The sequence below is a fragment of the Scomber scombrus genome, chromosome 21 (genome assembly GCF_963691925.1).
Source record: "Scomber scombrus chromosome 21, fScoSco1.1, whole genome shotgun sequence".
NCBI classification, from domain to species: Eukaryota; Metazoa; Chordata; class Actinopteri; order Scombriformes; family Scombridae; genus Scomber; species Scomber scombrus.
In genome coordinates, this window is record NC_084990.1 from 9,402,496 (window position 1) to 9,426,705 (window position 24,210).

General features: G+C 42.4%; 1 protein-coding gene across 1 annotated transcript in view; it reads right to left on the reverse strand.

The window, feature by feature from the left end:
• The window catches only part of trrap (transformation/transcription domain-associated protein), a gene marked incomplete in the record, with an annotated part of 78,311 nt that overhangs the window by 50,634 nt on the left and 3,467 nt on the right, over nucleotides 1-24,210 (reverse strand). Inside the window, 29 exon segments of the mRNA XM_062442377.1 lie at nucleotides 4,837-5,016; nucleotides 5,996-6,177; nucleotides 6,293-6,457; nucleotides 6,774-6,893; nucleotides 7,540-7,659; nucleotides 8,213-8,278; nucleotides 9,158-9,232; nucleotides 9,688-9,858; nucleotides 11,299-11,420; nucleotides 11,837-11,933; nucleotides 12,100-12,261; nucleotides 12,508-12,768; nucleotides 12,921-13,118; nucleotides 13,235-13,452; nucleotides 13,731-13,930; nucleotides 15,712-15,863; nucleotides 17,153-17,353; nucleotides 17,798-18,054; nucleotides 18,180-18,345; nucleotides 18,439-18,630; nucleotides 18,745-18,939; nucleotides 19,071-19,168; nucleotides 19,266-19,602; nucleotides 19,697-19,931; nucleotides 20,566-20,644; nucleotides 21,346-21,484; nucleotides 22,366-22,462; nucleotides 23,068-23,156; nucleotides 23,413-23,490. Of these exon segments, the coding sequence (XP_062298361.1) occupies nucleotides 4,837-5,016; nucleotides 5,996-6,177; nucleotides 6,293-6,457; nucleotides 6,774-6,893; nucleotides 7,540-7,659; nucleotides 8,213-8,278; nucleotides 9,158-9,232; nucleotides 9,688-9,858; nucleotides 11,299-11,420; nucleotides 11,837-11,933; nucleotides 12,100-12,261; nucleotides 12,508-12,768; nucleotides 12,921-13,118; nucleotides 13,235-13,452; nucleotides 13,731-13,930; nucleotides 15,712-15,863; nucleotides 17,153-17,353; nucleotides 17,798-18,054; nucleotides 18,180-18,345; nucleotides 18,439-18,630; nucleotides 18,745-18,939; nucleotides 19,071-19,168; nucleotides 19,266-19,602; nucleotides 19,697-19,931; nucleotides 20,566-20,644; nucleotides 21,346-21,484; nucleotides 22,366-22,462; nucleotides 23,068-23,156; nucleotides 23,413-23,490 (4,652 nt within the window).

Here is a 24,210-nt window from a genome sequence, read left to right on the forward strand (position 1 = left end):
TCTTAACCTTTTTGTCAGTGGATTAGTTTTACACATGGTTAGATGAAAGGCTGCAAGATCTTATTTCAGTCTGAGAAAACCTCAAACTATAGCTGCTATTATATTTTCTACTATCGAACCATGATTATTGTAGCTAAAAATATCACGATAAATAGTACTATCACAATAATCATTATCACCTTGGATTTTATTCAATAGTGGTCTTATGTTGTTGTTGGACTCATAAGAAATAGCATCCACTAATCATAAACTTGTGAATTTTATATGCACCAATTCATATTTTAAACATTTTATTAATTCTTCTTGATGTGATTGATTAATTGATTTCTGGTATGGAAAATCTTTGTAGTAGGTGTTATCTGCTGGATGTTAACAGTTAAATTCTTTTTTTTTTTTAAAAGGCAGAGAAATGTGTCGGCTCAGACTACTAGTGCTGACTGCTGCTCTACACACATATAATGCAGCTCTGCGTCTCGCTGAACGTTGCGACTAAACACCCGAACGCCAGCTGCGCTCCAGTGGGTGGCTAACGGACAAGTAATGTTAAGACAGAAAATCATGGCCAGAGTAGTCAGAGCTCAACAGACAGGAGCAGTCTGGTTCTCTGTGCTGTGGTTGTTCTGCACACATTCATATTCAGTAATAAAGGTAATAAAACGGTATGTATAGTTCACTGTATACATATGGTACTTGCACATTTCTACCTCAAACTTCACATAATCAATGTAAGCTAAATTGATTTCAACATCCAGCTGAAACACATTTAATCATCCCTCTCTGAAGTCAAAAATAATGTTAGTGTTTTAAATGTATGTAAAACAGTCAGAGAAATGCTACTTTTTGTCTCAGCCAGCTGAGGGGGGCATGCCAGGGGTTTGTTTCATTGACATTAGCTAGCATGCTACCAGTGTGACATTGTACAGAATGAAGAAACAACAAGTCATGAACAAACAGTGTGTCGCTAACGGAGATTTTGAAGAGCCGTGACCAAACCACCATCTAGGTGAGGTGACTGAGGTGACATATTCAGGTATGTTAACATGCTGTTTAATGTGCTGCCGCTGATCAGCTAATTGGCTATCTAGGGTGGTGACTGACATTAGCTGCTCTTGTGTTGTGTAGCTGGATGCTATCAAGCTTAGCGTGACCATCTGATAGATCGTAACTTTATCGCTTTATGCAAGATCTCATTTGCTGTATCAGAATAAGATGTCCTGCACAGAGCACAGGACAAGTGATTTACAGTTCAGATGTGTATCTATCTGTGTATGTACCACACACACACACACACACACACACACACACACACACACACACACACACACACACACACACACACACACACACACACACACACACACACACACACACACACACACACACACACACACACACACACACACACACACACACACACACACACACACACACACACACACACTGTTGTTAGTTACTTGGAGGGAAATGTCTTCACTTGTAAATTTGGATTCCTCTTGTTCAATCTATTTATCTATCTATTCATTCATCTATCTATCTATGCTCAGACATGCATATAACAGGTACAGAAACTGACAAAACACCGTAACTTGATACAACTTAACACTGCATTTTGATTTCAATTCTCACTTAGGATTGATACTAGCACAGCATGTAGACACATTCAGCTTGATAGTAAATTCAGCTACAGTGTACGTCAGGCTCAGAACAAAAAAAGCACTCCGAATATAAAAACAGACGCACTGTGCTTCATAAATTTTATCCACGAGTTTGTTTGTTTGCTTGCCTGCTTGAAATCTATGCGATGAATAGTTGCTCACTTTTGAAAAAAAGCAGCACAAAAAGTGTTTTTTTCCTGTAATAACTGAATAAAACAAAAGAAACTATACAGGAGCAGCATGAGTTCAGTCTGTGCCATCACAGATGATTCATTACATGCTGTTCCACACAGTCTCTCTCTCTCTTTCTCCTCTCACTTACACACTCCTCTGTGTGGGTACATCTCACATCTCTCATTTGTATCTACCTTGCTTGAACCATAAGTTGTTCTGGTTCAACATTATGAAGACTGTCTCAAGACCGTCTCTTATTTCTGCTCTGCGAGGAGAGATCTCTGAGGAACCATGAGTGAGAAGACATGAGAACAACTTTCACAGAAGTCTTTTACCAGCCAACACCCCCCTCATTGGATATCAGTTATTGATTGGACAATGCAGCTGATCAGGCTTCACATTTTGTTTTCTGATTTTCCATCTAGTTAAAAATCAGTGTTATTTGTCGGTCTCATCAACATAAGAACCATAAACAATTTGTTTCATGTATTAAAAAGTATTTGTTCATGATCTGTTATTTCTCTGTTAACTTTTATTGTGGATCAAATTAAAGCAATGTAGAGTTGGCCTGTCAGAAAGAAACACATTTTAAACACGTTTATATCTTCCATTATTTATCATCATTTCCATTCAGTCACATGTGAGACTCAAACTGCCTGAGTGCCGGGTTTGTTATGAGTCGCATAATATCCATTTTCCCTGAAACATTTAGCCTAATAGATCATTTCCAGTTTTCAAAAGACACCCTAATCATATTCTGGGTTATGAAATAATAATCAGAATATCAATAAATACGGACCCGGATCATGAATAAATAATAGAACTATATTCTGCCAGTCGAAATGGTTCATGTGCCTCAGAGCAGGACACAGTAAACAGTAGAAATACATGATGCAGGCTTTGATTCACGTGCAGGTGTTGTTAAACAAGTAATGGGCTACAGAGAGGAAAACACTGCTGCTCTGACACTGTTAACTGTGCACCTTCACTAGTACTAATGTAGTGCACATGTGGCAAGATGCAAACTCCATTAAAGTTTCTACAGCTATTAAAGCCAACTGACGCCTGATGATCAGAAATGGAGCTTCAAGTGATTCTTCAGAGGAAAGGACTTCTCATTTCTCTAAAATATATTTCCTTGTGTCACTCCATGCATCTTCAGACACGAGGAAAGGATGCAAGTGAAGGCAACGTGAATACATTCAAGAGACTTGAGATGCATCCCGTGTCTCGCACCAAGTGAAATATTTTTCCAGACCCCTATGATGCTACACAAGAAACTTTGCCTCCATCCAACACCCAGCCGTACTGAGAACACACACACACACACCTCCCTTTGATATTATGCCTCTTGGAAAATACTAAAGGCAATTATTTAAATGTCAGTGGAGGTAACACACATACTCATTCTCTCACTCTCTTCCTGTGTGTCTCTCTGCCCAACACGCACACAGCTAGCATCTGCTGCGCACCAGAGGACGACAATTAAGAGGAAAACAACAATATGAGCAAAATTATGTTGAGGGGGGTGGGGGGTGTTGCGGCTCTGCTAGCTAAGAGACTGAACAGCTAAAAAATAATAACGCAGCATTTCAGCTGGGAAAGAAACAGCACAGTGAGTTGGCTGAACTCTCTCCCCTGTCTTTATTTTGCCTCATTTTTTCCCTCCAAATGCCACTGACACAATGCAAAGTGAACATGAGCAGAAAGGGCAGGGTGGAGTGAGCAGCATCATAAACACAGAGTGTATGTCCTTCGATTTGGGGTCTGAGTGCCCTTGCCAACTTTTTCATGAATATAAAACATTATATTTATATGCTATGTTGTTATAATATGAACATTAACAACTTTAAGATGGATAAACAGTAACTAAAAAAATATATACAGTATATCCTATGCATGTATTGTGTGTGTGTGTGTGTGTGTGTGTGTGTGTGTGTGTACAGCTGTGTGCTCTTCCCACACAGCCATTTGGTTGTGTGCTATGGTGTGCCAGGGCAGGCCTTCCCCACTGACCCGTTTGTACTTAACAGCAGTACTGTTGCTCCTCTGTGCCAGGTTGTGTGCCTGTTACAGCTGTTCAAAATATGTGTATGTCTGTCTGTCTGTGTGTGTGTGTGTGTGTGTGTGTGTGTGTGTGTGTGTGTGTGTGTGTGTGTGTGTGTGTGTGTGTGTGTACGTGTGAGTGCATGTGTGTGGGAGCGTGAGCTTAATTAAAAAGCAGCCCGAGTGATTGTAATGCTTGGAGCAGCAGGTCAGGTAGAGAGGACAGACGCATTCATCTGTGAGCCTCTGAGGGTCTAGAACCAGACAAAATGACCTTCCTGACTCTATCAAAGAACTTCTGGTACAAAACACACCAAGCATAAAAGTCACACAGATCAGGTCCCTAAATGCCCGCATTCCCCATATTGAGGGAGCAGAGTAAGTAAGCTGAGGTGACGCTCCAAGAATTTATGCAATATGATATATAGTGTATTATAGAGTGTGGGGCAGGGGATATGGCTAGAAAATCTCATCAAAAAAGTTTTTTAAGCTTATGGACAATCAAGAAATCTATTCTTCCATACAATGCAAAAACCCTAAAACATGCCCCAGTTTTACAATAGTGTATTAACTCAAATATCTTTTTTAGCAGGCATCATCAAACAAAAATGAGTAATACCCCATGTGCAGGAAGCACACCAGCAATGCCACAGAATCCTTATACCACCACTGATACATTTCATTTAGCTTTAGTCAAACATGTTACACAAAGTACAAAAACACAAGCTTATCCTTCAATTAAATTTCATTCAATCCTTCCTTTCATAAATTATCTTGCTTCACAGTGTGAATTGTTCAGGCTGAGGTTATATAACAAACCATCACCTGAATGTTAATTCTAAAAAGATGGTTGACACGATTGTGTAAGCCATTGGCAGAATTTCAGCTCCTTGTGGCATGCAGGCATCCATTAACGTTCCTGCTCTGATTGTGTGTACATACCTTTGCTTTGAGCTCATCGTTGAAGTGTGGGTCATTGAACTCGACGAAGCGGAAGAACAGGGCTCGTTTCTGGGCGATGGAGTAGTTCCTGGGTATTTCCTCTTCCATGTACTCCTTCAGGAAGGTCATGTTGCATAAGAAGCGACCAGTGAAGGCTCGCAGCAGCTGGAACAGCAGCTCGATCTCTGAGTAGTTGCGCCTTTTGAGAAGACAAAGTCATTAAGCTCAATGCACAGTTAAATATATGTGTAATGTAATAACACCATACAACAGACCATTCAAATAAGACAGATAATTGGTCATTACAGGTTCACAATTATTGGTTACTTTCACAATGAAAAAAGGTTGAAACGCCCAGTTATTCATCATTAAGTTAGCACCACTCTATAGAGTATATAGGTTTAAATATAGTGTCGAATTGAGTATGTATAACATATAGTTGAGAGAATATTATATATCCAAGAAGAACCTGACAGGAGGGTGGGAATGAGGAAAAAAGGAGCAACTACAAATCTGTCTCCTACTTCAGCACCATGGACAGCACCATGGATTTATCAATAGCACAGTTAGCCTACTGGTATTTCAGAGCCATGGTCAGGTCCATATATTCTAACTTGCACAAACCTCAGTCAAATAAAGGATCAATGACTCAGGCAGACTAGACTAACGTATTCAACTAAACAACCCTTCTGCCCCTGCACTCTCTCTGATGGATGAAGAAGGGGTGGAGGGTGATGGATTTTGGTCATTTTCCTAACAAGGGGGATGGGACTCTCCCTTCATATCGCCTACTGCATACACTCTAAACCATCAGCTTGAGTGGTTGGGGGTTAATTGCAGGGTCTGAAATAAACATTTTCCGAATGTCTAGTGCACCAAGTGTGTTACTTTCTCGGTGCTCAGGCAGAGAAGTGGGGTGAAAAGGTCATTTGTGATCGGAATGTCATTAAGTTAAGTTAAAGTTAGAAACTGCACTAACTTTTTTTTAAATAACATTATTAGCTCAAGTCCTTACACAAGGTAATATCTTGAAAACAGTACTCAAAGGGTAACTTAAGTCCTCATGTTATAATTTCTACTGACATTGTGTTCAAATGGCCATTTTCAGGTCACATGATAACTTTGTACAACATTTATGAAAATGTCAACCCTGCTACGATCTGAACGAGAGTACTTACTTGCAGTAACTAAGCAGACAGAAGGCCAGCAGCTTGGGCTCCTTCCAGTTGGTGGCAGCCATGTTGTCTTTACGATGCCTCTCTTGGAAGGCCTCACTGACCCAGACCCTCCTTAGCTGGCTCACCAGAGAGTGCTGCCCTGCCAGCCAACCTTCATCATTCTTCACTATGATGCTGATGATCTGAGCAGACAGGATGAAGGAAGAGTTAAACAGTATTCAGATTAAGATGAAGTACCACATCACCCTTAAATGTAAAAGTGTGTGTTGGGTAGAACTAAAATGACAGCGTGTATACCTTAATCGCCTGAAACTGCAGGTCCAGTCTGGCTGTGGTGGTGGAGGGAGATCCAGGTCGGACAGTTGCTGCAGTGCCAGCAGGAACCAGCAGTGGAACGAAGCGATTGGGATTGGAGGCCAGCACGTCTCTTAGTGGCTTGGCATCTTTGTGTTTCAGAAAACTCTGTATATGAAAGCATACATACACTGTAACTACAACACCGAAATTACAAGAGGCTAGAGATAATTATATCTATTGTATTGGATCAAAAACTGTAACAATACATTTAAAGAAACATAATATAGAAAATTGGGGATTTGTACTCGGTGTGATCCGTCTTAATGTAGTGTTAACAGGACCGCTGAGCCTCGAAAGACATCATATATCCCTGATTATGGTCTATTACCGAGGCAGCAAAAAAAGCAAACTGCTGTTTTAATGGCAAATGTGTCTTTGAGAAGACTAGAGGAAAAGCTACTTAAAGCTCCCAGTGTCTGACCATGAACATGCGGCTCCACTGGGGGTCGTTCAGCGTAGCCTCCATCATAAACAGTTCCACCGTCTGAGATGGGTGACGTGTCAGGAACTTGATCAAAGGCTCTCTGAATGGACTGCCGGCCTGGAACAAGAAGGATGAGTGAGAGACATAGTAGCGTGGAAGGAAAGGAGATAAAGCAAGGGGGGGGAGGAAAAATATGACAAAAGATGGAAAGTGGAATGATTTTTTGAAAGCAAATGAAGATTAAGATTCTATCACTCCGTTGTAAATAGCACAGCGTAATGTGCCATTTACATTATCATCAGACGTACATCAAATAGGATTAGGAAGCTCTTACCTTAATATCATTAGATTATAAAGTAATGAGGATTTATTGTAAATTGATTCTCCATTTTCACAATACAATCCCAATGACCAAGCGGTAATATACTTTAAGGCATAACTTGCATAACACTTAACGCCAATTTCCTCATCTTTTTCCATTGTACAAATCAATTGAGGTCAAACTCTCCTAAAGGATTTATTTTTTCTCACTACAGGAAAACTGCAATAATAAACCACAAAAACACCAAACACATTTTCCGTGAGAGAACTAATTAAAAAAAAATAAAAAAATAAAAATATATATATATATATATATATATATATATACATATATATATATATATTTTTTTTTTTAAAGTAGGATTTATATCATCCATAGCTTTGCCTTTTCCCAATCATTACCGCACTATCCAGTTCAACAGGGGAGGAGTTTGTGTCTTACCTCTATGAGCATGGCCCTCTCTGTCTTCATGACCACTTCCAGCAGAGGTTTGACCAGAGTCTGCGGTGCAGCTGGTATCAGGTGGAATAGGTTAATGATGGCGGAACAGATCTTCATCTCCTAGAGAAAAAGTCAAAGAAAGAGAGCAGAGGGGAGGAGGGGAGTGAGTGAAAAGTCTTGGAAAGATTAAAAGTGCTAGCCACAGACATAATTTCTGACTGACAGTCTTGATGGACAGCAACTGTGAAAAGACTAGGATGAATTTTAGTCAAAACAACTGCGGCCTGCGTTCATTAGGTAGGTAACTTCAACTCGCCTGAGTTCTTTGATTACAAGCGCACAGGGTACACACAGATAAAAAGGACAGTATGCATGATTATTTCTAGAAACCATATATGTATCTTGGAGGTGCTAAATCACAGTTAGGGGGGGGGGGGGGGGGGGGATTGGACATCTCTAAACAGTCAAAATGTGAGGTTAGAGCGAGGCTGAGATGACAGTTACATTTCAGAGGACTTACACAAAACACACAGACACAGAAATACAGGGCTACTCAACCAGCACCACTACCTCGACATTGGTTCAATTTTACCAGCATGACATTGGTTCAACTAAGTTTCAATCACTGACAGAGAGTCACCAAAAGAGGGTGAGACACCAGGCCACATCTCACCTCAACGCCCTCCAACGCAGGCTGTGCCGGAACGGGAGACAATGATAAGAGTCAACAGAGTAGAATGTGTGCATTTTGTTTGTGTGTGGCTGTATGTTCCCTCATTCCCTACTCTACATATAAAGCTTCTTTCATGCCTTCATGTTTCAGGACATCCTGCTCGGTCTTCCTCCAGTTTTATCAGTCTTTGACCCCGTGACCCTGGCTTTATTGTCACTGCTAGCCTTGCTGTCAACAGGCACAAAGACCAGGAGTTGGGAGGGGAAGGAGAGACAAAGGGCCAATTTACATCTAATTAAGTGCACCGTTTTGAGATGGGATAGGATGAACTCTCATAAAGAGAAGGGAAGGGGGGGAAAAAATTGGCTTCATTTCTGCAAGAGAGAGGCAGCTGTTTTTTTTCCCCCCAACCGTTTCTCTCTCACCTTTTCTCTGCCTTCAAAAGGTTATCTGTCGGGGAGATAATGAGGAGACGCAGCACTGGGCCCACCACCGCCTGCCTGGCGCCTAATTAATCATTGATTGTAATATGGCCACTCACTACTCATCTGGGAGGAGGCCACATTGAGAATGTGTTGACTATATGTGACTACGGCTTTGTGTGTATAAGAAGCTATTTTTCGACCCCCTCGGTGAGCCCTGTTTGGTTGAGGAAGGACGGATCAACTGAATGAGAAAAATATCAGTGGACAGCTGTATTGACCTGCTCTTAATGTATTGCATCCTTCTGTACTGAATTCAAGCAGGAGGAGTTCAACTGAGGTAAATGAAAGAAACAAAAACACATCTACATGTTATGAATGAAGCTTCACATCTGCATCACATTTCTTAGAGCTGTAGGGTGTGTGTGTGTGTGTGTGTGTGTGTGTGTGTGTGTGTGTGTGTGTGTGTGTGTGTGTGTGTGTGTGTGTGTGTGTGTATGTGTGTCTGTCTGTGTGTGTATATACTCACACTGCCATCACTCCGCTGGCCTCCCTTGTGTGTTATTACAACCACCTCCATCCACTTCCTCAGGTGTTGCTAGGAGAGACAAAGAGAAAAGATTGAGAGTGTGTGCATGGGTGTAGTTTGTGTGTGTGTGAACAAGGCACCAACTAAGACAGAAAGAATTATTCAAATTCGCAACAAATAAACAAAATCTCTGCTGCAAAGCTTTGTTCCCTTGTGAAACCATTATACAGATGAGTATGCAGACAATAATTACTTATTTGCTGTTGGCATACCAATTTAAATACTTACCATACGCCACAGAAACAACACTGATATGTTGTAACAATGCAGCTCTTGAGCCATAGTCTTGTTAGTTTTAATTATGATAATATCACTTAAACAACTGTTAATTGCTGTTTAACAAAAATGCTTTATACTATCTAATAATTGACCATTACAAAGAGAAACTGCCTTCTCGCTTACTGATTAATCTGTAGAATATTCAAACTTTGCAAATAATAAAATACATATAATATATTACTCACCATCATCTGGTCGCAGAACTTGTCGTTGAAGGAGTTGGGGAAAAGACGCGTGACCGAGGTGAGGCGGTTCACCACATTGAGCGTCAGGCTGCGGTAGTCACCCAGCATCATCAGTAGGGGGCGCATGTGAGTGTGGATCTGGTCCACCTCAATGGTAGCGCCTTCCAGAAACTACGAAAGAACACAAGAGTCATTTACAATTTCAATACGCGTTTTATAACGCGTCGTATACTTAATAGTTTTAAATAAATAAGATAGTTCAAATATTGAGTGTAGGTTGTCAATTTTAGATGTTATGTTGTCATCATAACTCATATCTGCTTTGCACTGATGTTGACAAACTTATATTTAAAAAATCAAAATCTATTATAGCTTCAAAGTATTATTCACATTGGAACCAGGTCTTATTACAACCCAAGGCTTTGAAAACAAATCATTTCATTTACTTTCCCCAAATCATTTTCAGTGTACATTAGACCTGGCCTTGTCAGATTCTCTGGCCCCCCGTGAACTGCTCGCTACCCCTTCTGTCTCCATTAAGGAAGTAAGGCCACTCAAATGAGGGCATTGGCCAGTAGTAAATAAGCACACATGCCAACACCAAACACTGATGACGCACACCCCGCTCCCCTCACACAGGAGGGGAGGGGAATGATGCATGGCAGCCACATTCATTTTCCTCTCAGCGCTGAGAACAAACACTCCATCCTGTATCGATCGGGCCATGGCAACGCTCATTAGTGCTAGCAGGGCAGAGATGAAAGAATGGAGGGAGCAGGCACACACACACATAAAAAATAAAAAAAAATCTCAGGATAGTGAGAAGGAGTGACAGTGGTAAAGAAAGAAAATGAGGACGCAGAAATGGAGGGGAAAAAGGGACAAAGAGCTTGGGGTGGACGGATAGAGGCTAAGACGGTATGGATACTTTGATGAATAGAGGCAGGGCTGGTTCATGGAGAGTGTGATAAAGCAGAGGGACGTCCGTATGAAGATAACTGAGTGGGGAAATGGGATGAGGGGGAAGAATTAATAAAGGACTTCTAAGATGGCAAATGACATGACAGAGATAGAAAAGACTGAGGAAACAGAACTATACCTTCAAAATAAAATAAAAATACAAATGAAATAGATCATATAAATATGAAAAGGACAAATAGATAAAGAGGTGAAGGTAAAACAGGTGATAGAACGGGATGCCATATGGAGGTGTAGAAAATGAGATGATAGAAAAGATCTAAAGAATGCCACCAAATCCACCAGTCGGATCCTGTATAGATTGCTTCGTATCTAAAGGGCACAGTGTTTAATCCAGGTGTAGAAAGGTCACAGATGTGAGACGTGGGGGGTTGTGTCTTTGCTCAAACTGATAGTCCTCAGCGCTAAAAGTAGTCAATAACATCTTGAAATCAATTCTAAAACAATTTGGCAGCCAGCGTAAAGATGTTAGGATAAGATTTAAATTCAGAAAATGAAGGTGTAGCAGACCTCCTATATAATGGAAACTAATTTTCATGTCCCATGCTGGAGCAGTGATTTTTGGGGGGGGGGGGGGGCTTAAGTGAGAAACAAAAGCCCCAGAAATAAAAGGATTGGATGTGTTGCACCGACCTTCCTCATGCACGCCTCTCCTGCTTCCTGCAGTTCGTTGTTGGTGGAGTTGAGAGCTTTGAACAGGGCGGCAATGATCTTTTCTCTAGACTGAGGCAAGTAGTTACAGGCTGCTAGGGCATCTGAGAAGGAGAAAAGAATTAATTAATAACATTGAACCATTCGTTTCTAACAAGAAAGAGAAAATCAACTAAAAAAAATTCAAGGGCTTGACATTATTTTAACACCATTTCAGATTTCCGTGGGCTTGTTACTAATTCAATTCACTCAGCGCTAAAGCAAAGAAAGTGACAAAGCGGTGAAAAATAATAATCGAGACAGTCCCTGCTATAACAGGAGAGTAATTTTAACACCATTAGATTATAATAAAATCTGTCAAATTCATCTTCCCCAGACACAAAGTCGAGGATTATTATTCGTATTATAGCAGGTTTTCCTCGTCATTCATAATGATTTGCAATGAAAAGACAAAGAAGCACCAATTGCAAAGTAATAACATGAAGAGGAACCAAAATTGAGTCAAACTGGGCCTACTCACTGAGAGCGGCGATGCGGAGGGGAACCAGGGAGGGGAGGCTCTTGTAGCACGGCAGCTTCATCAGAGCAGCGTCTTCTGCCTCGCACAGATTCAACAGCTAGAGAAAGGAGGAAAAAAAACAAAGGTCAGAATCAATAACCAGTGTGCTAAAAGTGGTGATTTAAGCTATTTAGAGGAAAAGCAATCCACAGTATTGTTATCAAAGTTATCAGCTCGAAAACAAATGAGGTCAAAAAAACAAATGGAAAAACTGAATTTTGTACCTCTGTATAGAAGACTTTGTGCTCCATGACATTGAGGTCCATAGTGAAGAGGCGAGGCTGGAGGGTGGTGCAGAAGGTGTTGCCCTCCATCAGGCCGATCTGGGCGTTGGCAGGCTGGTGGCGCAGCAGGTGTTTCTTGGGAGGAACCATATCTTGCAAAACCTGAAGAGAAGGAATCAATCAATTAATGTGGATTAAAGGACAGCTTGTATTACTCTCTAAAGATTAAAAAATTTAGAAACTCTTAGAAGTTATTAGTCTAGGGTGATTGCACACACTTTCTTATTTAACCTTTTTTTATTTTTAGACTGAGAAAACAAGTGCATTTTTATATACAAGTACTGCAGAGCACAGCTTTAAATCATGATATACCATTACAGAAAAGTTTAGATAAGTCTTGGGCTTCACCTCTTTGTGTGGTTCCATAATGACTGTGACACTTTTGCCGGTGACCTGAGCGAGCACCTGCAGGGAGTGCATGGCTTGCTTCCTGACGGTTGAATTGGGTGAGGTCACCTCTCGTACCAGGTCGTGCGTGACCATGTGGAAAGACTTTTCTTGGGCAGCCAGCAGCTCATCGGTCTTTTCTTCATCTTTCAGCGGAGTGGCGCAGCGCACCAACAACTGCTCCAAGGTGGTCTTAGCCATGGCTACCGCTCCGTTCGACACCTGGGTTATAAAAAATCAATACGTTAGTAAGTACAATGTCATAGCCCGGAGAGAGTGCTGCCGATGAAAGAAAGAAGTTACGAATGTTAACATTGCACCTGCTGCGAGCCTGCGTAAAGGATCATGGGAGGAGAAAAATCTAAAAGTCTCACTTCTCCTGTGAGGTCCATCATGACAAAGAGCAGGGCCTTGAGGAAGGTGAGCTGGTTCTGTAGCACCCAGATCAGAGGCAGTCTCTCCATCAGGAACTTGATGGACACCACGCCACCGAGCTTGGCGTACCAGGCCTGCTCGTAGCAGCACGCACACAGACGCTCCACGATGTAGGAGAACAAGGGCAGCTGGCAAGCCTGGAGGCCAAAATAATAATTGATAACCGTTTACAAATGATGTATATTATGTATACAAACACAAGGAAGAATATTTATAGAGTGACAGAAACTTTTACAAGATCCCGGTGACTTACCCTCTCCTTGGAGCCGAGGATGATGCTGGCCACGTCGAAGATGACTGCCAGGGCCACCTCTCCGATCTTACACAGCTCCTTCTCCTCATAGGCCATGCAGATGGCTATGGCATCGATCAGAACCAGCGGATCCATGCCTTTAGAGCCGTTCTCCTCACTGTGGAACATGGCCGTGCTTGGCTGGCTGCCCAGCTGGTAGCTCGGCAGCAGGAACGGACCTGGGACGGAGGAAGATGACCACAAGAGACACCAGGGAAAAGAAAAAAAATTGTGTTTAATGTGAAATATGAGATTAAAACTATACTTACGTACTTGTGTAATAGTACAGGGATTTTTTTAAAATGTGTTTTAAATTTCTTACACCGGGATTTTAATGAGATCAAAGAAATTGCAAAGAGAGTGATATTCTTGTGCTGCTGGGAAATAAATACCAATCCCAGGTCAAACAGAAAGCTAATATCAAATGTAAAGAGTGAGAGGAGCTTGGGTCCCTCACCACACTGCTGAGCCACAGCCACCATGGTATAATGGCGAATCAGACTGGCTACGAAGGGTAGTGCGCTGGGCCTCAGGTCCTTTATCACTGCAGACATGAATGCTCCAGTCAGGGCTTGCTCAAAAGTTCTGCGGGCAGGTGTGTCCTGAGCCTTGTAGCGGTGAGAGATGATGACGTTGGGGATCCACTTCTCAGTGAAGCTGATGGGGGGGGGGGAAACACACACAATTAATAAGAGGACGGCATATTAAAAAATATATTACATTCACATTTTTTGCAATTTAAGGAATCCCAATGATAGTTCAAGAGTTTGTGTTCAGCCATTTGCCAATTATTTCATAATCACTATCCACTGCCTGCCTGCAGTCCCCCAGCATTTCTAATTCTTCTTTAATTTTCTCTCTCTTCTCAGTTCCCTCTGTCTTTCTACACTTCTGCCTCCCACCTTCTGTCTTGGTTCCCCCTGTTGGTATTTTTGTTATTTACTGCAGCTGAGGACAACTGGGCCGTGGTGTGATTGAGCAGCTGTTTTCTCCATGCTTGAGCTTGTGTTTTATGCCACACGCCAGGGGCAGACCTGATGGATCGCTTCATTTCATTATTGCCATTTAAAAGACTGCTCTTTGGAGGGAGGAGATGGGGGGGTGGGGGTGGAAAGGAAAGGAGCGGGCAAAGAACGTGGCGGGTGGAGTAAGTGAGAGGGGGGGGGGGGGGCATGGTTGACAGAATGTCAGATCAATTGCCCTTCACTCATTCCAGGGGCCTGCCACTACGACACTGCTCCGTTCTCCCCCGCTTGGCATTTCAGGAATTGCTCCATGTATCTTTTTTTTTTCCTTTCTTTTTAAAGTGAAAGGCTATATTTACAATGACCAAATATTGAGGGGAAGAGAGAAAGAGAAAGGGTGGGAGGATGAATGAAGCGAGGGAGAGAAAAAAAAAAAGATGAGAAAATCTTTCAAAGAGAGAGGACGTCGCAAATCGAGACGTCTGACAAGAGGAGGCGGCGGGCGCAGCCCCCCCTGATCATAACTGACACACTTCATTATCCCTGCAGAAAAGTGTGCACACAGACGTATTTGGATGCATGTGTGTGTGTTGGTGCACAATGACAGGAGAGTGTAAGGGGCAGGGAGTAGCGTAAACAGACAGGGGAAAGTCAATTAGCCCCTGCCCGGGGATCAATGATGGTAATGTGACTAACCCACCCGACAGTTGCCCCTCCTTCCTGTTTGTCTGTTCAAGTATGTGTCTTTGCCTTGTGGTGAAGCCTGCCGGAGCGTTGGAGGGGAAAAGGGGGGGAGGGGACAGGGGGGGTTTACGAGTGTGTAATTAGCAACTCGCAGTCTTGAGGCGGAATTGATGAGGCAATGGTGAAGACGTGGCATGAGGGAGGGAGAAGGCAGGGGTATGTCAGCAGGTGGCGAGACGGGGGGCGTGTGTGTGTGTGTGTGTGTGTGTGTGTGTGTGTGTGTGTGTGTGTGTGTGTGTGTGTGTGTGTGTGTGTGTGTGTGTGTGTGTAGGAAGCTGGGAGGAGCTGGTGTGGTTGGGAGAGGGCAAGCGGGGAGGGAGGGGCAAGCAGTGGGAGGGGAGAAAGGTCAAAGTCAAGTTGAGGAAAGGTTAAAGAGGGGGGCGACTGATGATAGGAGGAGCAATTGCGTAATGACTCGAATTCACGAGACATAATTTTAACAATTCCGGCCTCAAGAGTTTTGTAATGATGCATGACCTACGCATAAATATTCTAAATAAGTCCTGAATAACTAATAAGGCACAAGCACCAGGCTCACATACCCTATATGAAACTGTACACTAAATATATGCAGTTAAATACACTACAAAGGGCTTCCTTAACAAAACATACTTAGATAGAGCTATTAATGCATTACTACACTTCTACTGAAATTGATATAATAGCCAATAAATCCCAATGTACCATATTATACAAAAGTCCAGGATCAAAACCAGAAAGTGGACTTACTTGGGATGAGACAGAAGCTGGTAGAGAGCGTGTTTGTTGTCATCCAGGCTGGTCATGGCCACCAGGAAACACTTAATGACCTCCCAGGCCTGTCGCCTGTAGTAAGGCTCTGTGTTGGCACTCTTCAGACAGTCCAGAGCCGTCTCTATCGCCTGGGAGAGAATATAAAAACACACGAATTGTATTACAAAATCTACCAAAGACAACCACTATATATGAAAAGCCTCCATGTTGCAAAAATGTCGATATTCTTAAATTATTCATGTGGGAGTTAAAGTGCAATGTATGAATTTATATATGCTAAATTTGCGGGAAGTAACAGAGCGCCATCTGGCCGAGCAAAGGTCATTATGATTTCTACATAATGGGCTGACAAGCCACAGCAACCAGGCACTTAAAAAGGGAGAAAATGAACTAATTAATGCCACTCAGAACAGAGGGGACGAGATGAGACGGAGGCGAGAATAAAAAGGGAGGATGAGAGGAGTTGAGGGCACGGCGTAATTGAATTGTAGACCTGTCAGTGTTTTAGAATATCAGGATATTCCTGCCAGGAACGGGATTCTGACAAGTCAAGTGCTTAGATAAGAAATCAAAGGTTCAAAAGAAGAAATTTTGAATGCAAACTTTTGAGAAAACAAGTCTTTCTAGTCAGGCTTTTAAGAGCATGAAATATTTTGTAAGTGGTCAGTAAGAAGTAAAATTTAAGAGTTAAAAAGGAAATTAAAAAGCAGAAGAATTCATACATTAGATATTTAGATGTTCAGAGATATGCACCTCAAATAAGTTGTACTCCTTTGAAGGGATTTAAGTTATTCTAATTACTGATATTTGATCTCAACATCTACCTTAGAGCGCTTTAATATGTCTCCAACTAATGGAACGGCTGTATCATGAGCCTGCCAGAGCCTCACGCCTTCAGCCTCTGCATGTGGATTCACAGTGAGTGAGTGAGTGAGTGTATGTGTGTGTGTGCGTGTGTGTGCTGCCTGCGCCTATGATGATGGCAAACACACAGACGGATAGCCAGAAAGAAGGAGCAGCCATTAGTGAGAGTAAATAATGCCGTCATGGTGGCCCGCACGAGATTGATGATTACTGACTGGGGATGAGGAGGAGAAACAGGAGATGAATTTAATTACCTTGAGGATACACACATCTCCTCACTCACTCCCTCAAACACACAACCCCCCCCCCTGACAGGGATATATTGCTCTCTGTGGAGAACAATTATGAGGAATATCAAGCTCTTTTACGTTTAATTCTTTCTTTCTGAGGCTGAAATACAAAGCTGTAAAGGGGGAGAGAGAGAAAGTAATTTAGGCAGCATTGCAGAGTGAAACTATCCCAAAACTTTCCCCTTCAGAGCCCTCAAAACAACTCAACAAAGTGGAGGACATCCAGCGAGCATCTGTTACAAATGATCACGGTGTGGTCTTACTTTCTCCATTGGTAGCTGTATTGATGCCTTGCAGTCTGTGAATTCGGCTTTAATGCTGGGGCCCTGAACCTCAGTCACCACGTAGTGCAGCCTCTGAGACTCCTTCAGCATCTTCCTGTTGCTGCCGCCAAACTTTCCCAGGACTCGGTAGGCTACGTGGGAGATGCTCTCCGCTGGGTTGCGGAGGGTACGCCACAAGGCCTGCAGCACAGAGTCAGAAGCAGAGGAAATATAAGCTTTGGTGTTTGAAAAAAAAGAAGCAGAACATTAAACCGCATAACTAAAAGAGTACAACTGTAAAAAGCTGCGATGACTGATTTCAATCATTACTGCTACTAGACATTAATAAAAGGCTATGCTCACAGAATCGCAGCAATCAAATGCTTTTATCCAGCTGGTGATAAGTAGAAATTCTGGCCAATACCAAGCTTGAAAGTGTGAATCAGCCTACAAAGTCTGTGTGGGTGATTCTGGTCAAATGTGATAAGTGTGTGTCTACAGATGTTGCCATTGACCACTAGAGGGCAGATGTGCTAACTGATTCTGAAAAATGATCTGAAAAATGATCTAATAAATTGATGTTGGTGAGTTACTTCACTTTTAATATTCAAAAACAGTATCACAAAGACAACAGCAAACACCCACCTGCATGAGCTCAGCCCTGACAGGCTGGATGTGGTCGTAGAGGAAGTCGGGCTGGAGGTTGTCCACACACAGCTCCAGGGTGCGAAGGCCCTGGCTGACCAGAGTCTGCGATCCATTTAGGGCAGATACCAGCGGATCCATTAGCATGGGTAAGTAGGGCAGCAAGGAGCTGAGACGCACTGGCACGGTCAAACACAACTCCACAAATAGGTCCTTCATGTGCTGCTTGTGAAGGCCACTCTGTAGCATGTTCAGACCTAATGACATGAAGAGAAGCATGAACTGAAGTGCAGCACATACAAAGGATTATACTTTTTCACCATTTGTTAAACACAGCTAATTCTCACATCAGATAAATGAGAGGAGTAGTGTGAAGCGTTACCTTGCAGCAGGTTGGGTAGAAGTGGCAGGAACTCTTGGTAGAGCAGGTCATGGCTGCCTCCACCAATAGAGCGAAAGAGAGCCCGGAGGAGCAGGAAGTAGTTGTAGGGTTCCTTAGCTGATTGAGCCAGCTCCATGGAGCTGTTCACTATCTTGTGGAGGTGTGGCTAAGGAAACAGGGGCAGTCATATTACTACAGACTGACAAACATGAAGAAAATTTAAATATTAGACTATTCATCTCACAGCATGCTGACTTACCTTGAGCATCTGTTCATTCTCTGCAGCAAAAAGCGATACTGATCCAAAGACCAGTTTGAAAAGCTTGAGGTAGAGGTTTGAGAGCTCCACGTTGGAGCCCATCTCTGGCAGTCTTTCCAGAAGATACTCCACCAGGATGGTGGCAAACAGAGCAGATGTAGACAAGTTGGCCAGGAAAGAGTTTGCCACAATCTGAGAAAAAGACAACAACAAATGAGATTTGAGCTCAACTAATAACTGAAGACTGAATATCACTTTTACACAACTAATAGCACATTTCTTGTCTATATGTGAGATAGTATGTACCTGCAGTGCGTAGTTCTTGGAGATCCTCTCCACCATGTACGGCACAGTAGTCTGAAAGATCTCTTTGAATGTCAGGGGGTTCATCATGGTGAAGACCCCAGCAAAGTGCTCCAGGACCTCTTTTTCCTCCTTCATGCGTACCGTCTGGCAGTTGGCCACCCTGATGTATGTCTGCTGGTTATTGGCAACTTGTACCTAGTCATAAGAGACATGAGAGCTGTAACACTGTAGTTGGATTTGAAATCATTTCATCAGTAAGATCCACATGCTTATTTATTGGATTTTTTTGTGCTTTGAGGAGAATAAAAGTTCAAGGCAAGAAGTACCTGGTAGATGTCCAAGGCTTGCATGGCATATTTTACTAGCTTGATGTAGATTTGTGTCTCCTTTGGCTGGAGCTGTTTGTTAGGAATGAACTGAGCCTCTGAAAAAGAAACAGACAACAACAAAAACAGGTTAGAAGGTGTATGTAGGCACTGTTACCACAAACGTTTGTTGAGCACGGATCTGTGTCCTCTCACCTCCGGGGGCCTTGCAAGAGGTGATGCCCCAGGTAATCGTCTTCACTCCGCAGACCAGCGTCTTGACTAAGCTGCGGCAGTCGGACACCTGAAATGTCTGCTTGTCTTCCTTCTCGCCAGGTCGGTCAAAGGGCGCCGAGGCACTAGGAGGCGCCGTGGCGACAGGCGTGGGAGGAGCAGGAGGCGCGATGGCAGGGGTGGTGGATGGAGTGGGTGTGGCTGGTACCCCCGGTAAAGCCACCGGATCCACCACACCCATCTCTGACTGGGGCTTACACTTCTTGAAGATGGAGACAAGCTGGTAGCGGGCGATTGTATGAAACTTCAGCACAAACACCTGATTTATAAGAGAGAAAAAGGGAAAAATTATTTAACATGTTTTCAACAACATGAATGTTTTTTGTTGTTGACCACAGCTCCGTGCTGCCTACCTCCAACATCCTCATAAGAATGTCCCGTCCATTGCCGTTCTCCTGCTCTGACTTAGAGCGGATGCAGTCCACCAGGTTGAGCAACAGCTTGCAGGACATAGTCTGGATGTTACTGGGGAGCGACTCATCATCAATGTTCTTGGCGAAGAGCTGCACAGCCAGGGATAAATCTGTCAAGGGCAAGTTCTGACGAACATGGTGCACCAGGTCTGCTAGCGTACTGTAGGCCAAGGGTCTGGAAAGGAAGAGAGACATTGTAACTTTGACATTTGAAGTAGAATTATAACCGAATTTTAGGATTTAATTATAGTGAAAACTGAAAATGCTGTGCTCAAGTGAACTGACATTTTTCGAGAAGGTCGAAAAAGCAGCAATCACAAGAGGTGAAGACAAGAGAAGCTTGACAGATATGTAAAGTAGCTTTGGGATGCAAGTGAAACTGGCATATGTGAGGGAGAAAGAGAGAGAGAAGGTGAGCTAATGAGTGACACTGATAGTCCTGCCAGGTCTCATCCTCCTGCCTTGTTTCCTATGCGGTACTAATATGGAATGACAGCTATTTTGTTGATGAGGTGAGCCAGTTTGGCAACTGAGGATGGGTCAAGGAGGTTTTCAGATCGACCTAAGGGAGGATGTGTAGGCAGCCTGCCCTCTAGAGATACGGGCGTATATGAGAAGTTGACAGTGCTGCAGCGTTAAACTCAGCTTCCCTGAGAATTTTCGGCAGTGCTGAGATCTGCCTGATTAATATGCTAGGACACTTAACATGCACCTGGCTGAGCAATCAACCACCAGGAGAGAGAGAGAAAGAGGGTACCGACGGCAAGGAGATCAAATGCTTCTAATCGCATACACACACACAAACTCACCGAAGAGTCTCTCGAGCTGTGTAGCCAGAACCAATCAGGATGGATTCATCAAAAAGTTTGTCCATACAAGGTATAAACTCTGAAACACACAAAGAAGATATATTGAAATGGTAGTATTCGAAGATGTTAGGAAATTTCAGTTCTAAATGAATGTAAAGCTAAAGAATAATTAACGTGCAATAATCCCAAAGCTGTTTGTTTTATTACATTTAATGCTAAAACTTTAGTTTCTAACTGTAGCACCGCCTCTTATCCTGCTTTGGAGGCAAGTAAACAACTGTCACCTACACACCCAACTGTGGTGGAAAAGTGTTTTCTATTTTCTAAGACTCCACAAAGTAAAATCTCTTGTACAAAATGAACCAAATGGCTGAAAATGTTCTGAGCTGCAGAAGCAAAAAAGGAACTCTCAGAGTAAACGCAGTAGAACATCATCAGAAACGTGGATCGTTGTCTCTAGATTTCACTGATGGGCAGTTAAGCTTTTATTCCATTTCATTCAGTCTCTCACTTCTTCACCGCTCAGTCACCAAATCAAAATGAGGTTCTGCGGGCCTCGGTTTGACAGCTAATAAAAATGTTATTTCGGAGGCGTGAACTGTGAAAAACGAGGTGTGACTCGTGCAAGAAAATCTCGGCTGCTAAATGTTTTGACCAGGAAGAACACATTAAGCTGCAATTAGCCTTCAAGTTTCACCAGTGAGAGAAAAAAAAAACAATTTCATGTGTCACAAACATCAGTGTGTGTGTGCGTGTGTGTGTTTGTTCGTGTGTACGTACGGCTGCGTAGGTCAGTCGTGAGGATGTGCTTGGCTGCAATTAGCAGTTCCTTGCGGAGGTGAGCGGTCTCAGAGGGGCAGTTGGTCAGCAGCTGCAGCATGCCCTTTACCATCTGCTGAGAGTACTTCCCTACCAGGTCCTGATAGGGTGGAAACACACACACACGAAATTAACTCAAACTCGTTTAAAGTGTTTTAATTGCATCTTATTAAATTGTTGGTTTAAGATTGTCAAGACGTTTTCATACGTTTAATCCACTTTATTTTCTCCCTTTTTTCATTCCAACTTTTACTCTGTACTAATATTAATAATTGTAGTTGTTTTCATTTTTAAATCAAAAAGACCTTGCATCATATTTTACACCACATTTCAATATCTGTTCATTAAATTTCTATTTGTTTCTGGACAGAAGTGTGTGTGTGTGTGTGTGTGTGTGTGTGTGTGTGTGTGTGTGTGTGTGTGTGTGTGTGTAGTGTGACAGGACAAAACAACACTACACTAAATCTCATACTAACGAAATTCTTCTAGGTGAGTAAGAAGTTCTTTATTGTGGTATTATCAATATTTTTTTATATTCGTGCCAATTGTTTGGGGTTTTGACAAAGCAGAGTTGGAGATAGTTTCAGAAGAAGCTATTTCATGTTCATGTGAAGAACTAAAGTAAGTCTTAATTTAGTTTTTCAAAGAGTGGGTTTTTATCTTTATTCTTTGCAGCTTTGCAGTCTCTTCATTATCAGTGAGCACATTATATTATGCTCTGCTTCCTGCCAATCACCTGACACCCACAGGAAGAAAAGAAACCCACCAGAAAACAATCCCTCAAAACATGTGCGCTTCAATTATATACCTCTACATCTTTTTATTTTAGGGATCTTTGCTAGAAGTTACTGCTAAGTTGCATCAGCGTAACATATATGGCAAAATGTTGGTGAGAAAAAACATGCACAGACCAAAATGCAAGGGTTTTAACTCATTAAATCTATTGATTCACAGTGGAAACACTCCATCAGACAGGTGTACCTGGTAGATTCGGATGATGTAAGCGAGAAATGACAGAGTCTTGATCTGCGCAGCGATGAAGTCTGCATACAGCTCCTTGTTATAAAGCTTGTGTTGCCTGTGAAAGAAATAGCACAATTTACATACAGAAGCCATTTAGTGCCAACAAAGACATTAATGCTGGTGTATTCTTGTGGTAGGTGGCAATTATAGAGTTTGAAATTTTCAATCTACACGAGTCAATTCAACATGGGTGACTTGTTTTGTGTTTGAGCCACAGCTTTTACTGCACGTCAGGATGAAACTTTCTCCGTACCTGCCGGAGACTGCTGAGGCTTTTTTTTTTCTTTTCTAAATTAACTCTGCTCCATTTCCTTCCCGTTTGGAATGCTTAACACAACCCTCATCCCAACCCTGAGAGGTTTCACCTCCTGCTAAGCCAATTTCTACAATTTTAACTTCCCCAAATGGATTTTAACTCCGGCTTTGGCAGGCAAAGTGCCGAGGAACACCATCAACAAACTTACTGCTAGGGAGGAAGGGCGAGGGGGGAAAAAAAATCAATTCTCTTAAACATGCCGAAACTCATTTCGAAGGCTGTAAAGTGAAAATGAAATTTGTTAAAGGCACACTCTAACTCCTATTTGAGACACGCTGGCACAGCCCGCATACATGAGCGTGCCCAGACATATTAAAACACACACACACAAAGATGCATCTTACCTGGCTTGCGGGGACACCTGCAGCATGATGGTGTTCATGATGAGGGGCACAAACTCCGACACCACGTTGTGAATGTTCAGCTTGTACAGCTGAAGGGACAACACAGATCATCAGTAAATGAAAAAACTCACCTCATTTTAACACACACACACACACACACACACAGCTGAAGGTATCATTTCCTTTCCTTGACTTCTTATATAAACTTTAAGGGGAAAACATGCTACAACTTGCACAACTCCAATCATCTAAAAATGCAAATATGTGAAATAAATGCTGGTTTCATTTCCACTCTCGCTGTCAGTGTGGTAAAAAAAAAAAAGATAGCTGGGGTAATTCTCTTACCTGATACATCAGCACCACTATGATGGGCAGCTCTGCCAGAACCTTGAGAGACAATGACCCCCGTGGGATGATGGTGTGCTAGTGGAAGAAACAAAAACAACAACATAATGAGGACGACTGTTATGACAGAGTGACATAAATGCTGCTCAGTCCACTCCTACGTTATATTTTGATTTCAGACTGTCAAGAAAAATAATCTTCAGTAGAGCACCAACTTCCTCAATGAGACCCAGCATCACGTTCAACTTACAAAAAAAAAACTAAAAAGTGCTTCGGGGGTTAAAACTTTTAATTCAGCTGCTGACGGCTGTTTATTAAACCTCATTAACATTCTTTTAACCTTATTACAAACCCTCACTGACTGTAATCTGGATGTCCTCTGCTTGGAATACAATTAAGTAGTATGGCAGCATGGCTTGTTTGCTACTTGGCTGAAGTTACACATATGAAATCTCTATTCACATCACTTGAAGGCCCACCCCTCCTATGGGACCACCTGCCCCCACTGAAAGAAACAAAATATGTTTACTTATGTTATTTACCTAATGTATTTGTTTCATTTAAGTGTGAGAGTCTCTACTGTGTTTCGCTGTCATTTATGGTCACGCTAGTTCCTCTCTTCTCCACCGCCCACCCCTCTCAACAAACCCCCACACGATGCAGAGACAATCAAGGAGGAAAAGCTGCACAGTTATTGGATGTCAGGATGTGAATTTATCATTGCACATTCTTCCACAGGCTCAATAACATTATTTTCATTGGTGACCATCACAATTTCCTGGTGAGTTTTACCCAGAG